General features: G+C 36.9%; 1 protein-coding gene across 6 annotated transcripts in view; it reads right to left on the reverse strand.

Annotated features, from left to right (window-relative positions):
• SDCCAG8 (SHH signaling and ciliogenesis regulator SDCCAG8) overlaps window positions 1–16,588 on the reverse strand; it is a 106,826-nt gene that overhangs the window by 43,646 nt on the left and 46,592 nt on the right. For 4 of the 6 annotated variants that reach the window (XM_066993928.1, XM_066993926.1, XM_066993927.1 and 1 more), the window contains 2 exons: window positions 4,037–4,164; window positions 1,823–1,931 (listed from right to left, as the gene is read on the reverse strand). In XM_066993928.1, coding sequence (XP_066850029.1) covers window positions 1,823–1,931; window positions 4,037–4,164 — 237 coding nt within the window. Of the gene's footprint in view, window positions 1–1,822; window positions 1,932–4,036; window positions 4,165–15,689; window positions 15,833–16,588 lie in introns of those variants that run through there. The other 2 variants (XM_066993930.1, XM_066993929.1) reach the window with 2 other exon arrangements.

The following is a 16,588-nucleotide window of genomic DNA, read 5'->3' on the forward strand; positions in this document are numbered from 1 at the left end:
CTAGCTGAAGTCATTTTCTGCAACTGATCTTCCGATCACATCATTTTTGAAGCCATCTATTAAGTTACCATTTTACACCATCTCCGGTTCCACCTTTCTGTTCTCATTTTCATATGCTTTCCTAGTTTTGTCCCTACCTATCTGTCCATTCTTGTTACTGCCTGCAGCAACTCCCGCTCCAGTGCAGGCAATCTCAAGCTATTTTTGGGCAACTTCTCAAAACTGCTTTCATACATTCTTCCATATTCCTTGTGCAAAGTATACCACTTCGTGTGGATCCAAGAGGGCTTCTTTTCCCCCTTCCAGGTTCTTGACATAGTCAGCTAATGCTGCTAGGTGGAGAAACACTTGGCAATCTCTGGTATTTATTTTCAGAGAATAATGTGTTTTCACAGTATGTTTTCTGTCTTTCCTTCATCCTTTTACAGTTACTAGTCTGTGACTGTGAGCTCTAGCAACAAAGTCTGTGTGCATTTTTATTGCTGGAATAATAATATGATTTGAATCTATTTAGATTTTGTATTACTTTAGCGGAGGAGCTCTGCTTTTTCACAAGGAAAATTTAGTTTGCTTCTCTCTTGAATACCCACCGCAACATTTGCAGGGGAAGGTCACTTACATTTCTTCAAGTTTCTAATTTCTTCCTCAAATACTCAGGGTGGGATTCATCTCCCAACTTTAGTTACTTAACAGTTAGTCAACACTTTTTATTCAGTGAAAAGCAGGACGGACAGTGGAGGCAGTACCTGTGGGAAGCATCGTATATATAAGCCTGCCCTGCCATCTACTTATATCATTCCCTTTTGACCATTCCCAGAAACAGGATACAGGGATAAATAAGCTCTCCCCCTGAGTGAGTGTTGACCCTGTTATATGACCTCAACAGGATGATTAAATCCACCCATCAGAAGAAGCCTATCTTGAAAACCAATTTTACCTTTGCTGAGCGTCTTCTTACTTCACGTAAGCTGTGTGAGATGAATACTACTTTTAATTACTAAATTCATTTTGCATGAAACTTACAGAAGTTGCATTTCAGCCCTGTTTGGTACTCTAAATATAAACCTTGCAGAAAGTTTCAACAAAAAGACTATTTTCACACTTAAAAAAATAATCCTATTACTTACTAGTGAAGAATAAAAGGGCTGGATCCACAGAACTTGTATTTTTTAAAAAATAGTTTTGTGCTATAGAACTTAATTTTCAAACAGATACCTTAATATTTTTGCATTTATTGAAACCAGTTATTGCTTCTAGTTTTTAATTCTACTCCAGAATTTTCAATGGCTTTGTATTTAGACCTGCTATTGATTTTAATGAGAGCACCACATAACAAGTGGCAGCAGAATCAGAGCTTCAATGACAAGCAATTTTGACAACAATTTTTTTCAGAGATAATTATTCAGTGTGTAGTATTATGAATGGAACTTTAAATAAATAATTTAACCAACATACTACAGATTGGAGAATTTTAAATATTCAGTATTTTTAATATAATTTCAGATAAACTAGAATTGTAGCTCTGTTAACAATTTTCAAATTTTCATATTAAGAATAAGAACATCAGAAAGAATGCAGTACACAATTTTTACATTGAAATCATCTAGGAAATTTGAATTAATAGGCAGAAACATCGTCTGAAAAGTAGAAAAGTAGAACTATCCTGGAAAAATGCATCCATGTTATTTAAATGTCATGTATTATATTGAGAAAATGTGTAATACCTGGGACAACACGAATAACAACAAATATTAAAGTACAAATTTAAAATAAGGAAGCATATCCTAATAATAAAGGGGACAGGATAAGAAAATATACTAACCTGTATTTTTCTGACATTTGTTCCAACTTTCTTGCCAACAAAAAACATTCTTCCTTTAATTTTGCTATGAACGTATTCTGGGAGGTCAGCAATGAGTCCAGTTCATTTACTAGAAATTATAAAATTATAAAACTAGAAAAATATTTTAAAACTGTATAAATATATAGAGAATTTAGGAACTATGTAATATATTCTTAATTTCTTTTGTCTAGATCCTACTGTTCTTGGTATGTTTTTTTAAGCTTCAACTGTCTGGACATGGAATTTTAACATTGTCATTCATCAGATAAAGGCTATATGTCAGAATAAGCTAAACCTAAAGTCTTAAAGTGAGGTGACCATTGAATAAGGTCTTGTGTGACAGGAATCACCGTGAAGACTATGCATCTAATCTGGTGGTTTTGCTTTTTAGCTGGAAGTTTACTGATATTTCTGGAAGGAATAAAATTAGCAATCCATGCCTTTGCAGCCTTTTGCTTACTCAACTGGTGCAGAGGACACACTAGCAATCCAAATGCTCACACTGTAGACTCATTTCATTTTGTCATTTTAGAAAGCAGTTATTTTATTTACTGTGCCCTGTGGTTGCTGTAATTTATTTTTTGTCTGTAACAATGAGATAGACTTATTGTCCAGTGAGAGTTGTAGTGAGACAATTTTATAAATTCATTTTCAGTTACTGTTAGCTTGTGCTGTACCAAAACTCACTACCTAAAAATTAAAGACTTTTATTCTTCCAAAAGAAAGATATTGCAAAATTGTATTTCTTGATTCCTGCTTTTAAAATCTTTCAGAGAAAGACAGACCACTGTTACCCAAATTTCCTGTATGCATGGAAGATCATAATACACAAGGGTTTCTTTATGTACATAACAAATGACTTCCATTTTCAACTCCTTCTAATCCTATTACAAATATATAAAAACATACTCAGACTTAATGTTGTTTCATTTTTGTGTACTAGGACAATTTATGCACAAGGAGGGTAAATTACACATCTCTTGTGCAAAATTACACTTGGTCATATGCAGATGTGCTGGCTAGAGCTGTGAAATATGATTGAGTGCTTCTTCTCTTCTCCTACTGTGTAGACAGTAGCCATAACGTAGCAGTTTACATTCCCTGAACACAAGATAAGGTCCTTGTGTACTGTGATAATGTTGCAAAAAAATCGATGGAAGATGTAAATGTGCCTGCTACCTCAGGCATTAGCTGGCACTGCTTAGTGGTAATATAAGCTACATCATTTTTCTGAAGGCATTAGACGACTGGTGGATAAGAATGCTATTTCATTAAACATATGAATATACCATGTTCCATTAAAGCTGAAGCTCCTCCTCCTTTTCATGCTCAGAGGTTAGAGATTTCCTCCCTAAAATTATTTTTTGTTTATAAAATGCATTTTATTAATTTTATTGGCATAGTACTTCACAACGACAATAGGCTTTTTTGTTGTTTGTAAAACCCATTTTACTCCCAGATTAAAGGTTAGAAGTTATTGATCAGCTAAGTTAGTACAATGGAGTCTCCTATTATGACAAGCTGAAGTATGCAAGGGATTAAATATCTTTCTTCTAGATTAGGGGTGTGGGGGGGGACACATACTAATGCTGAAAATGTTTGAGGCTGCAAAGATTAAATAAAGGAACATATCAATTTGGAGCCAGTGAATTACATCCAGCTGCGACAGTGAATTAAGAACCGATTAATGGCTAAAGCTTTTCTCCAGTTTGGATGCCGAAGCAAACTCATTAAGCTTTTAGAGTAGCTATAATGTGTGTACTGTGGGAACTGTTCAATGCTATTCAGGAGACTTTAACTGTAAGCTCAGAGCATTTCCCGCAGAGCTTCTGATGCTATTTTCTTTATATAACATGTGTGCCTGAAAATCCAGCCAAAAACAAGCCCTTTGTTTTTCTACTTTGTTGTGGTCTCTCTCAGCTTTACGTTTCTTGAACACAGGTAAATAAACTCATAATCCAGATGGTGCAACAGATGTGAGAGCAGCACTCTGAAATCAACAGACAGTGGGCAATACTTTCCATTTTCTCTTTTAAACGCTAACTAATATGTAATTCGGAATCTCCGGTGTAGTTAGCATCTGCTCCCTTCGGCCAGCCAAAGGTTACAGGTGTTCCTGATGTCATTTCACAGTAAGGCGTGGGCCTGGCTTGTGAGTGAGTGCCCAGGCTCTAATCTTTCCCTACCACCTACCAGTTTTCTCATGCTGGGCCTCCATTTGCTGCATCTTCTGTGTCAGCTCCTGCTCTCTTTGCTGGGCCTGAAGGGCTCGGGCCTTTGCTTCATTGCTAATGCTGTGCTGAATGCTCTCTTTCTCCAGTCTATAAAAAAAAAAAAGAAAAATAAAAATCATGTATTGAAGATACTAAATAAAAAAGGCAAAGCAGAATATTCAATTAATAAAAACAAAGAAGAAAATATGGCCAAGCTTTCACACGAAGCATTCCTCTCCCATGGCAGGTTATACAAACTGACCTTTTTCTTACAATGTCAAACATTCTCTAGTGACTAGTAGAAAATTGATTAAAAAATAAAATAAAATCCATTTCCCGAGCAAAAATTAGCCGTTAAGACTAAAATATCATTTTATCTTTTAAAATTTTAAACACAACTTCTTTCTTGTAAGGAAGTTCCCCAGCACGCACTTTGCACTCCACAGATTATTTGCATTTTCTTTTAAACGTTATCTATTTAATATTGCAATGAAACTTAGGGACCTGACCCCGAGATGGACTGGTTCCCACTGAACCAGCAGGAGACAAGTCAATGGGAGCGATTGCCACAGTGCTCATAATTCAGCTACTTTCAAAGCCTAATGAGTTTTTTTTTAAGCAACCAAGCAAGTTTTAACTATTAATTTATGCAAATAGGAGATGAATGCATCCATAACAATACAGAAGCCTGTTTGCACCACGCAGGCCCAGCCCGTTGTGGCCCTGCTCACTGGGGGGTTGTACAGGAAGGTCTGAAGCCCAGTACTATTATTGAAATACGCAGGCAAGAGAGCAATTTACTTGACCAGATATGCAAGATGGGGCAATCTACTCCCGAGGCAAAACAAATGCTAGACTACCACACTCCATTGAAGCATTTTATTTAATGCAAGCCAAGCAAAAACAGCATGGAAAATAAGAAACAAAAAGATATATGCATATAAATTAGAAAAGATCCTCAACTGCAAATTCGTATCTAGACTTTCCCAGAGGTCGTAAATATTTATCTGGTGCACAGTTGGACATAGATTCAGAATTTCACTGAGTTCACACATACGAGAACTGATTTCTAGATTTCAAAGGACATAAATATGTACACACTTTTCTACTGAAACTACATTTAATAGCTTAGGATAGGTTTCAATAGTCTTATAAATGTGTGATAATTCCCACTTCAGGTAACTACAAAACAGAACACGGGCATAGATCATATAAGGATAAAGCCACATCTCATGTGGTTGCTGCACTTAACCTTTGGATCAGTGCCTAATAACCCATCCGAGATATTGCAATATCTCAGCATGACATACACTATGTTAAATCTTCTCTCTTAAATTTACCCCAAAGCAATACAAATGGTGGGTCACATTACACTAATTCCTGATCCTGATGTTGCAAGCCCTACCTGAGGCAAAAACTCCCTTTGAAATCACAGGCAGTTTTTTCTGAGGTGGGACTGAGACTGATACGACAGAGAATACACTTAAATAACAAGAATATTATAGCTTTCAGGAAACAAAGCACATTTTAAGGAAATTTCAAACATCGTGCTACACCTTATCACATCATTCTCAGAATTGCTTCGTAACTATATTGGGGCTATCCTAAGGAGTGATGCTTACATCACTTCCTAAGTATAAGCTCCAAATCTGGAAAACATTATTATGAAAAATAGTTCCATATCTGCTGAAAAAGTCTATCTAACCTCTTCCCCTGCTTCCAAACATCTTTTGCCTTTAGACATTTGTCACAAGCACTGGACTGCTCAAAAAATGCACCAACACCTAACACATCCCCCAGACATTTCCAGCTAAATAAAGTGGCATTTGCACAATATTTTGTTTAATAGTGTCTTTGTGTGAGACGGCTGTGGGCAGTTATCTGGCACGCAGCTGGCTGGCTAGCCTTCTGCTAGGGGTAGCCTTCAGCATGTATCAAGCTGCACGGCTCAAGCTACCAAGGTAAACCCATACAGGTCCATTTCTCGTTGCTGGGAATGCTCCTGTCTAACAAGAACATATGTTAATGGGAGAGAGCAAAATAAATGGAGAACCTGATGCCACCAGAAAACACCTTCTTGCTTAGAGGACCCATCCAAAAAAGCCGCTCATCTATGGTACCTGCTGGGTAGAGTGAACCAACAAGAGCTCAGAAACAGTGGCATGTTCCTTATGTCCAAAGTGTGTAAGGGGTGCGTAAAAATAGGTGATTTTATGTAATGGATAAAAGCTCGACTATAAGACTAAGAGGACACAGTAAATCTTTAAGCAGAACGGTAGCTGACTAGTCTCAGCCTTAGCACCTGGAAAATTTGGGGATTGAGACATACCCAGTGCCATATGAAGAGCAGGACCCAAGGTGTCTAGAGCTGCTGAGGAGCGACATGTCTGCTGGAGCCAAAGCTGTCTAAACTGAGTGGTGAATCACCCACACATTGATTTGACACCTTCCTTGTCCCCTAAGTTCAATCTCTCTGCCCTCCTACAGAAAATTTCCCCGATATATTTTACACATACAGAGAAAAAAAAGCATGCATAAAACACACAGAAGAAGGCCCAAGAAATTTCAGAACTATTAGTAGGATTCCTGCTACAACCAGCAAACACTGCAAGAGTTTTAGAAGATTTGACAGTGGCTACTTATTTGCAATTACTCTGAATTGTGAAAGAAAATGAGCTTGATTTAAGAAAAAGCAGAGTTATCAACTGTAGACACAGAGGAAACAGTTTTCGATGACACAGGTAAGATCAGAATCAGAAACAAGAGGTCAAGATTCACCAGACTTTTATAAAACACCAGCTATGGCTATCAATGAAAAGGATCTGGAGCGGTTCTGCTCTACTAGCCTGTTCTCCAACAGAAATTGGAGGAGAAATCCAGGCAAAATTGGAGGCAGTAGCAAAAATTCAAGTTCTTTAACACAATACCCATTCTGAAATACCAAGTAAATGCCTATCTGATAATTAATTCTGGATTTGGCTATAAAGTTGTTCAATTTTACTAAAGCAGAAGCAATGAACTCAAGGTGACATTCATTTTTGTGCCATGAAGTCAGAAGCAAGCAAAGACTCACTCACATGGAGGCAAGCTTAAGCTCTCCTTGAGCTCTGCTCTGAAGTACAAATTTTCCATGATTTTAATTCAGAACACCCGTTGCTCTGAGCCTGACTTACTGTTGTCAAGAGCAGCCTACTGGGTTAACTTGTTCACATATCTCAATGAACAGCATAGTGGTTTGCAGTGCCTGAAAGTTCTGCTTTCCAAATAATTGTGGACAAAACTAAGGCCAAAATAAAGTGTAGTTTATAGCACATGAAGGAGACAAACACTCCTTATTGAAAACAAAGTAAAAACTCACCTTGACCTCAAAGCTAACATGAAAAGTACACTGGCTGAATTTGAGGCACCAAATTTAATAAAAACAAACAAACAAAAACCTTCCCCACCACTAGTAAATGAAAACTGGATCACAGGTCCATTTTCAATAGAAAACTAATTCTCTCTGAGAAGTGGCTTCTCAGTAAAGGAAAAAAAAGGAAGAATTTATAAACTAGTGATGTTAAAGTCAAATTTGACAAAAATAATTGAATTTTGGCTGCAAAAGAACAAAATTTAGATTGATATAACTTTGAATTTCACAATGCAGTTCAGCAGTAGGTAATTCTGCAAGATTTTTTGCTCTGGCAAGAGTTCAAATGCAAAACAAAAAGCCACAAGATAAATCTCAGTGTAGAATTAGGCCTCTGACTGGAAGTTGCCAGCAAGCCTTCTCACAGACAGCTATGCTGTGAAGCAACCATGCTTCCTATATCGACTATTTGATTTTTCCATGAGATCAACATGTGACATTTTGTAAAAAGCTAATGGATCCATTAGTAAGGACCATGAACTTAATTGAACAAATTAAAAAACTCGAGCAATTATGTCAGTTCAGCAGCCCACCAAAGTTTATCATAACCTTATTTCTGCCATCTTCTTTTCTTGTTAATTATAGATAAAAATGTAATTATAAAATATTGTGGGGTTTTATGTATACTTACTTTAAACTCTTCTAGCGTAAGTGAGCTTCTCCCAGCATTTTTGAAAATAAATGCGTAGCATGAGCTGCTATATACCAAATGGAAAAACAGTTTTGGGAAGGTACCTACTCACTTAATTCCCATTATCTTTCTAAAAATCTGGCCTGCAGGCACTCAAATCAATTCAAACACTTTTGAAAACAGGACTTGAAAGCCTATGTATGTTAAGAACTTCAAGGATTTCAACCAATAGCTTTGGGTACAAAGGCCCAGCAATTCTGTATGCAGTCTACTTTGCAAGCCTTCCACACTACAGGTCTAATGCACTGTTCATTACAAGCAGCATCTGAACTTTCTTACAGGTTGTTCATGTTATTATTTCAGCCACAGGTGTCAAGGGAAGAATGGAAAATCAGAGCATAACCTTAGCAACATAGCAACACTTACATTAAAAAAAAGGGGGGGGGGGGGATAAAGAACAAGATATTGCAATAATCCTTTTCTGTAAGGCAAAACATTAGAAAAACGCTTGCAGTCTCCTACTGTACTATCAGAAAGCATTCAAATACCACGCTGATAAAGGTCATAAAAGAATGTATATAGAATAAGATCGTAGTTTGGATCAGAACACTTCACAAATTTCTTCCCTCTGTCCTCCATATGTATCTTCATAACTATGTCATATGCCGGAGGATAAGGGATTGTGTTTATTTCTAGTGAGTAGACAAGCCTTAAAGGCTGGTTTTCAAACATGAAAAAGAAATCGTAAGGTACCTAAAAGTCATTCTTCCCTGGAATGGTCTTAAATCATTTTCTCTATTTACGTAAAATTTCTAAAACTGCTTTCAGACCCGCCATTTAATTTAACATCATACTGGTATAACATTCAGTTATTTATAATGGAGAACATGTTTACACAGTTATGCTATCTGAAGTTTTAGTATTTCAGATACTTAGATAAGGAAATAAAACACAGTGAGATCCCAAATTCTGCAGATAAAGAAGTAAATGTTGGTTTCAAGTGTAGCCATGATTGAAAATTATTAATTTCCACATCTTATAACTTAACAGAGCTCTACAAGCATGTACCTTGTCTGTATGTTAGGATAAAGTCAATAATAAGACTTAGGGTCAGAAGATTTCTCTCTCTTAAGTCAGGCTTCTAGGAAACTTTTGTTTGGTGTTGGTTGGTTCTTCTTTTATAAAACTTACATATTTTCATCTAATTAATCCTTGGTAATACGTAGGATTGCTGTGGCTGAGGATATAGCTGGACAGTGCTTCATGGTTTCCTCTTACTGCTGTAGATTTTTTAGTACCTGTTTTTTTGTAATAAAGGTTTTGATATTTTTCCATACCTGTGTAAACCCACTATAGCATGCTTGGGCTGGCTGGATTTTATGGCGCTCAGTGCTTTTACAGGACTGAAGGAGAGGAATGAAATGAATGATCTGATGTCCAAAATGAATGAAAAAAAGATGTACTCATGCATACAAGTGCAAGAATAACACAGAAATATCTTGTAAAAATATCATGATCAGGTCACTTCTTTAAACCTCTCCAAGGAGCTGATAAAGTGCCCTTCCTGTATCCCATTGTGGGAATTACCTACTGAGTTGCTCTTTATGTCTGTTTCTGAGAGTTGACCGGATGCTGATTCTGGAGCTGGCTGCCAGGTCTTCTCAGAAACCTGGAAAGCTCAGTTTCTGGAAGCTGCTCCAGCCAGCACACTGTGTTTGGTGAACTTCAGTACAAGCTACATTTGTATGGTCAAATTCTGTAGAGACCTGATTATTACGCTAATTGGTAGAATTGGAGGATTGCATCATTTTTAAGAATTCACATGGTCCTATTTGAAGTTTATAAAAAAACCTTAATTTTTGTTTTTATAATCTAAGATGCCTAGTTACATTAGTTGATAGATACAGAGAGCTTCATAAGCAATGAAATGTTACAGTTTTCTTCTTATAACCATGTGAAGAAGCTACTGAAAGTAGTAAGAAAAGTTACGTAAAGGTCAAGGGTGGTATGAAATTAAACCTTCAAAGTGTCTCAACAATTAAATATGGATCTGAAAGAGTAGGAGATGTTACAGCTATAACTTTAAAGTAGAAAAACCTTTGAAGTAGGTTAATGGACCAAAAATAAACAAAATCTTTTACTTCCCTACCTGAGATAAGTGATTGGAAAAGACAGCTCTCCTAGGGTACTACTACTTCGCAGAAACACCTCAAATACAAGAATCATTTTCGGGGGAGAAAACAAGACAAGATCAAGCTCTGCCCACATTTCAAACTTTTGTCAAGAAACTAAGTACAAATATTTGACAAAATCAGCTTACAACTATTTTCCCCATAATACAAATAATAAATAAGATTACACAACTGTATCCCCATTCCCAGAATCCAAATGATGTCAACCTCCTTATAAGACATTCTGATTTTTCTGAGAATTTCAGTTTTGCTGAGATGGAAAATTAGTGCATATGACTTTCTTGTTCCCACTGAAACTTTTTTCCCCGCTTTCTCTATTTAAAATGTAGTTGCACAATTGGAAACAGCTTATAACTTTTATATATGTTTGCACTTTATGCAGTATATAGTATTAGGAGATCTATGGAAAAAATAAAACAAAGTCTAGACTTCTGCTTTGACCTTTAAATCCTGCCAGGGGCATCAGAAGATAATATTCTTTAATGGCTGTGCACGAAGACGATTCCTACTCTACTTTTGAGTACTTACCGTAATTGAAAGCTACTTCAAAATTACCACTAACTGTAGATACTGATGGGCACATGAAAGTTATAAGGGCACACAAACTGTGAGACACAGAGTGTTATTCCTATGCAAGTTCATACAGAATGAAGAAGCTTGAACATAACTAACCAGTATATGCATCACTGGTGGTATATCTGCTGCTATGGACTAGATCTCTAAAAGTGAAAGGACTGGATTTCTTACTCACTTTAAATTCAGCATAAAAGAAAGAATTTGCAAACAACTAGCTTATAACACTATTCTAGCTTATAACACTATTCTATTCCTTTGGCGCCTTGCCTTCAAAAGATATATACTGAAAACTACTAGTTCCTCTGTGTAGACAATAACTACTTTTCAGTCTAGATAATTTTCTGTATGCCAAGCCACAGCTTAATTTTATCATTAACTGCCCTCTATTTCATTGTTAGAGAAGGAAAAATCTGTCTCTAACAGCAGTACCATGTTAGGTCAAATATACTGACTTAAGACCAAAATGTTATTTTTCTGGTGCATCTATAAGCCTTGTCTGCCAGATACATACATTGAATGTGAACACCCATCCTGCAGTGGTTATTAACATCAGATCATGAACTATTTGGTTGATAAAAAACATATAGAAACACACAATTAAATACAGAAGTTGCATGGGAAGATGCATCATGAGAAGTGGTTTCTGTGAAGTCAGTACACAGCCCTAAACACTTGACAGTACTATGCCCCTTTCTATAGCATATTCTTTCTACCTTTGCTCTTTGTCCTTCAAGCCACTTTCACAAATGGCTAAATGTTGAAATGTTTGCTTACCATAGAATATTTTTGCAGGCACTTACTTTGCACACATAGTTATGAAAATTATTTTCACTTTATTTAAAATAAAGGCGTACTTTGCTTGACTTATGGTGATTCCTGAATTTGGTACCAGCAGTCTCTTATGATGCGGTTTGATGACAGTTTTAAGCCAGTCTAAGGTGATGTTGCCAGTTTAAGGTCTCTCTTTTTATCCTCTGATAATTAGCATTCACACAACTTATGCTGCAAGAGCATATGATGCTTTTTCCATTTGAAAAAGAACCCCCTGATCATAAGGGTGCCTGTCTTCCAGTGCCAGCACAAGCAAGGGCCTAGAGATATGTGGCCAGGCAGAGCCACATGTCACAATGCTAGGGAATCTGAGTCTACGCTTCAGTAGCAGCACAGACTCAGACCACCTCAGAACAATTGTGAATCTGTACTCCAAGTCTCAGCTTGCTAACATGATACAGTAAATCCAGTCTCCAAGCTCCTTCTATTGAATCAAAAAATGATGCAGCTAAATGATGCAGAGATCTGATCTGTTATGAACTCACTCTGCCAATTTCCATTTTTCCAAAAATGATTTGGGTATATTAATTTTGTACCTGCCAGCTTTATGCTGAATCAGGTATCATCTGTCCTACTGGAGCTAGCATAAAGTCAGCATAGACACTGCATTGCACGCTCTGCCTAATTGAAAAGAAAAGTGACTGTGTGCCCACACCTGATCCACATCAGATCAGCACAGCTGAATGATCCAGTAGATCACAGATGCACTCTGAATGCCTGCTGAACAGCCACCGCAGATTTTTCAGACATTCTGTTTGGGCAGACATACAACTTCCAGCTTACGCTACCACACTAGCCGCAGGTCTGAGGCGCTGAAGTTGTTAACTCTTCCAAACTACTGCTGAAGTTGAGAACGTAGGAAAAGTATTCTCTGCTTCCAAAGGACCAAGCCTCCCATGAACAGCCTGGGAAGAAGAACAACTTCACACAACAAAGCATTCCTCAGGAAGACAATCTGAAACAGAATATTTGATTTTGAGGGTATTTGATCTAGGGCAAGTTGGACATCTCCCCCATCCTACATCAAGATACCACGTATTACAGCACACTGACAAAGTTGTGAACAAAAAGCAAGATCAATCAAATACTATGCTAACATTACATTGTACCTGATGTTGATTTGCTTAGATTTTACAGAAACATCCCAAGAAAAGACATGTTTATCTACCCGCATATCACAGGAGGTAGATATGAACAGGTGAGTCAAAAAATAAAAATCCAGCCTCGCGTGTCCTTTACTGGTTCTTTCCTAGTTTGGTTACCTACAGCATAATTTTGGTGTTACCTGATTGTAACATTATCTGTACATTAGTATTAGAAATAGCAGACAAGCGGTATATTTATTAGCCAAGGGTGTTTTTTTTTTTTTTTTTTGGTCAGTTTATAAAGCTCCCTTCTTTATGCTGTCAAGATTAAGGAGAAACATGTTTCAATAGCAACTTTAAAACTAAACTCACAAATTACTACCATTATGTTAAGCGCTAGATATCCCACTGTGCAGTTTTGCTTTGTGAATTTTTACCTTCTTCCATGCACACTTTTAGCCACTGATCGCACAGCCTTTCAGTGTTTTCTGCCTTTTCCTTTAAATAAACTGGCTCTGGCTCCTTCCATCTGGTTCCCCTTCCGTCAGCAACCCTGCACCTGTTCACACCTCCTCTCCTGTTGGATTCCACTGAACATTTCCTCCTCTGCCAGGGCTATTCTGGCACTCGCAACCTTTCTGTCATTCAATCCATCTGTCAGAAGTGAACTTTGTTTACCGCAAGCTTCTGCTTTCTTCTTCAAGAAGCAAAGCCCCTCAAGGTCATTGTCAAATGAACTGTCGGTGTGGATTTAAATCCACTTCTGCTAACCAGCAGAAGATGAAGTTCTTTACAGTTCTCTATTTGTGAAGATAGGTTTGGGGTACAAGAGAAATAATGCAGAAGTAAAATAAGAGAGTTTAATCATTTAACTCCAACAGCTAATATGTTTTAATTCACATACTTATACCTCCTTGCAAAGACTGCCAGAATCTCTCAGGACTTGCAGAGAGATGCAAAAAAGTGGAAAAGGAAAAAATATGACAATAAAAATAACAAATGAAAGCTTTTGACTCACTTTAACACCATGCAACAAAGATATTGACTAAAAATGCAAAGATAAAATGGGAACAGCCAAGTAAGTTTACAGTAAAACCTAGATGCGGCCAACAGCATTCATTGTAAATTATTTTATCTGTGACAGTCTTTTTTCTTTTTTTTTTTTTTTTCCCAAACTTACCTACAGATGTTTAAAATGCAACACTCTTTAAGGAGAAAAAAATCCAGAACATTTTTTCCTGCTTTTAAGCCTTGTAAGCACACATATGCAACTCTTTGTTAAAATACTGCCTTACACATTGAGATGAATTGTAAAGATTCTTTGTCAGGGTTGAGACTAAATTCACATTGTTAACAGGAGACATTATTTTTAGCAACTCCTGTGCCCCTATCTCTTTTCAGGAATAGATTCTGATAACCACAAACTCCTGAATTATTAACTAACCTCCTTGACAGTCTCATTCTTCTAAAATAAGAAATACCTTTCAATTTCACTGCATTTATCTTGGTCATCCTTTAAAAATAATTAAAAATAAAATCTTTCACTAAGATTAACTATAGTACCAAAAATATAAATACATATTTTAAGTTTTAAAAGCAATTATAATGAACCACCCATTTTATTACCCTACTACCACAAATGAATTAAAGTAAAGCTTTCTGGGAGCAAATCCAGGAGGTAATCCAATCTCATTAGCAGAAACGCAGTTATACTTATGTTAGGTCTGAATTTGACTCTAATAAAGATTGCATTGACATACACTACATAAGTTTAGCTGAATAATAACTTAATGCTGATACTACCCGTACATGGGAATTAGTCGCTGCATTCGCAAAGGAATGTTTTCTGATGTTATGATCTTCCACAGTAAACTACATGCAGGTCAAAAAAAGCAGTGGAAATGGAAGAGGAACTTTGGAACAAACAGAATATACAGCTGTGTCCCATCTAACTACAAAAAGAAAAAAAAACCACAAAACTTTTATTCTTTATTTTGATTTAAGCCCTGTAGAAGGTGTCTGAACAAGGAGCAACTAATCAAGAACAGTTGCTCCTGCTTCTGCAAAAGCTTAGTTTGATACTCAAATCACCAGGAACACAGGGGCAACCAATGGTAGCATGCTATTAAGCTTGCCAGGCTGCCACCACAGACAGGGAAAGGAGGTCAGCTCTGTCGAGCAGCCGATGGCAGAAGCGGCGCTCATCTGCTCGCTCGGGACATGCTTCTCCCAGCTCACACTTCCCCCTGGCCAGCAACCGGCACCAGGGCACCGGGCACAGGGGTGGCGAGAGCAGCCCCGCAGCCAAAGCTGGCATGCTCAGGTAATTCGCCTTCCTTTCTCCATCCATTTACAGAGATGACAACCTACAGGCTGATGTTCTTAAATGTCAAGTTGAACCAAGTCCCTAATTAAGGACCCTTTGGGTTCTCTGTTGAAATCTTGGCTGGGCGAGGAGTAGAATCTTGCACAGGAGAAGAAACACAATCACCGTGACTGCATGAAGTAAATGACTTCCAGTATACTTTTGAAAGCACAAGGTAGCTTTTAAAATTAAGTTCACAAATACCATGCACTGATATAAAAAGTATATTTCAGCTTGTTGTAAAAACGAGCCTTCAGATGGGCTTGAGAGAAAAGTCCTAGATCTAGTCAAGAATAAGGATAAAAATCAGAAACATTTTTCCAGTAGCAAATTCAGGAAAAAATCCAGCAGCTTTGAATACGTGTCTGAAAGATTATTATGGTTTAAAAAAAGCAAAACAAAACAAAAAACAAAAATCATTATCCTGTTGTCATTAGTCACATAAATAGAAAGCCTAATTTGAATGAGATCAAAGTAAATATTTGGTACACACGCATAAACTTATTACTGTTACTGCTGAATAATAGCTGCTCAAAACAAAGACCTTATAAAGACGCTTGTTTTCTACAGCAGTTAGTCTCTTCTGTATTTCATCTGAATTCGCTGCTCGCTCCAAAGCGCTTTAAGTATTGTCGCCGCTCCTGAACCACACTCTCCATGCAGTAGCAATTTGGCTGCCTCAACAACCTGACGCGATGTATAAAAGATGAAATCATTAGAGAAATTTGATGTGACCAGTTGCAGTTAAATGCCACAGAGAAAAATTTTGATAAATCTAAGACTGAAATCTGAAAATGTATTATTGCTTCTTCCTGGAAAAAATGTATTGTAGGACAATAAATTCAATTGTAAACCATGTTTCAATTCTTTAAAAATGAAAAAAGATTATTTTTAATGACTTTCATATTCAAAATTAACAAATGATTTTGGATTTCTTCTTTATTCATTCACTTTATCTTTTTTCTTCCCTTTAAACTTCATCAATGGCCTTTAAATGTTTGTACAATGATCTTAAATATGTTTAAATGACTAAATAGAAAGATATTTAAATAATTGTGTATTATCTTGACACAAAGTTTATCAGCTTCAAAATTTCTAAGAGGCACTGCCAGAAGACGACAGAGCCGATTTATTTCAAATCATTCAGTATCAGTCTTCGTAAAGCAGCATATGGTCTTACCATGGCAGGTAAAATATTTTACCTTCTATAATAACGCAGAGCAGCTAATTTATCTACATGCTGTATAATGAGATAAACAATTTCAGCTGCACTATGTAAACCTGTAGGCAAGGAAGAAATGTATCCCCCCCACATTACTGATTTTTCTGCCTGTACATTCACATAATTGCTAACAATAGAGGTTATTCTTTCTTCTATCCTCTCCTTCGGTTACCTTAAGGCAAGACCTTCTTTTCAGTTGTGGAAATATTTGCAGTTTCTAC

Source organism: Anser cygnoides, chromosome 3 (assembly GCF_040182565.1).
Source record: "Anser cygnoides isolate HZ-2024a breed goose chromosome 3, Taihu_goose_T2T_genome, whole genome shotgun sequence".
Taxonomy (NCBI): Eukaryota; Metazoa; Chordata; class Aves; order Anseriformes; family Anatidae; genus Anser; species Anser cygnoides.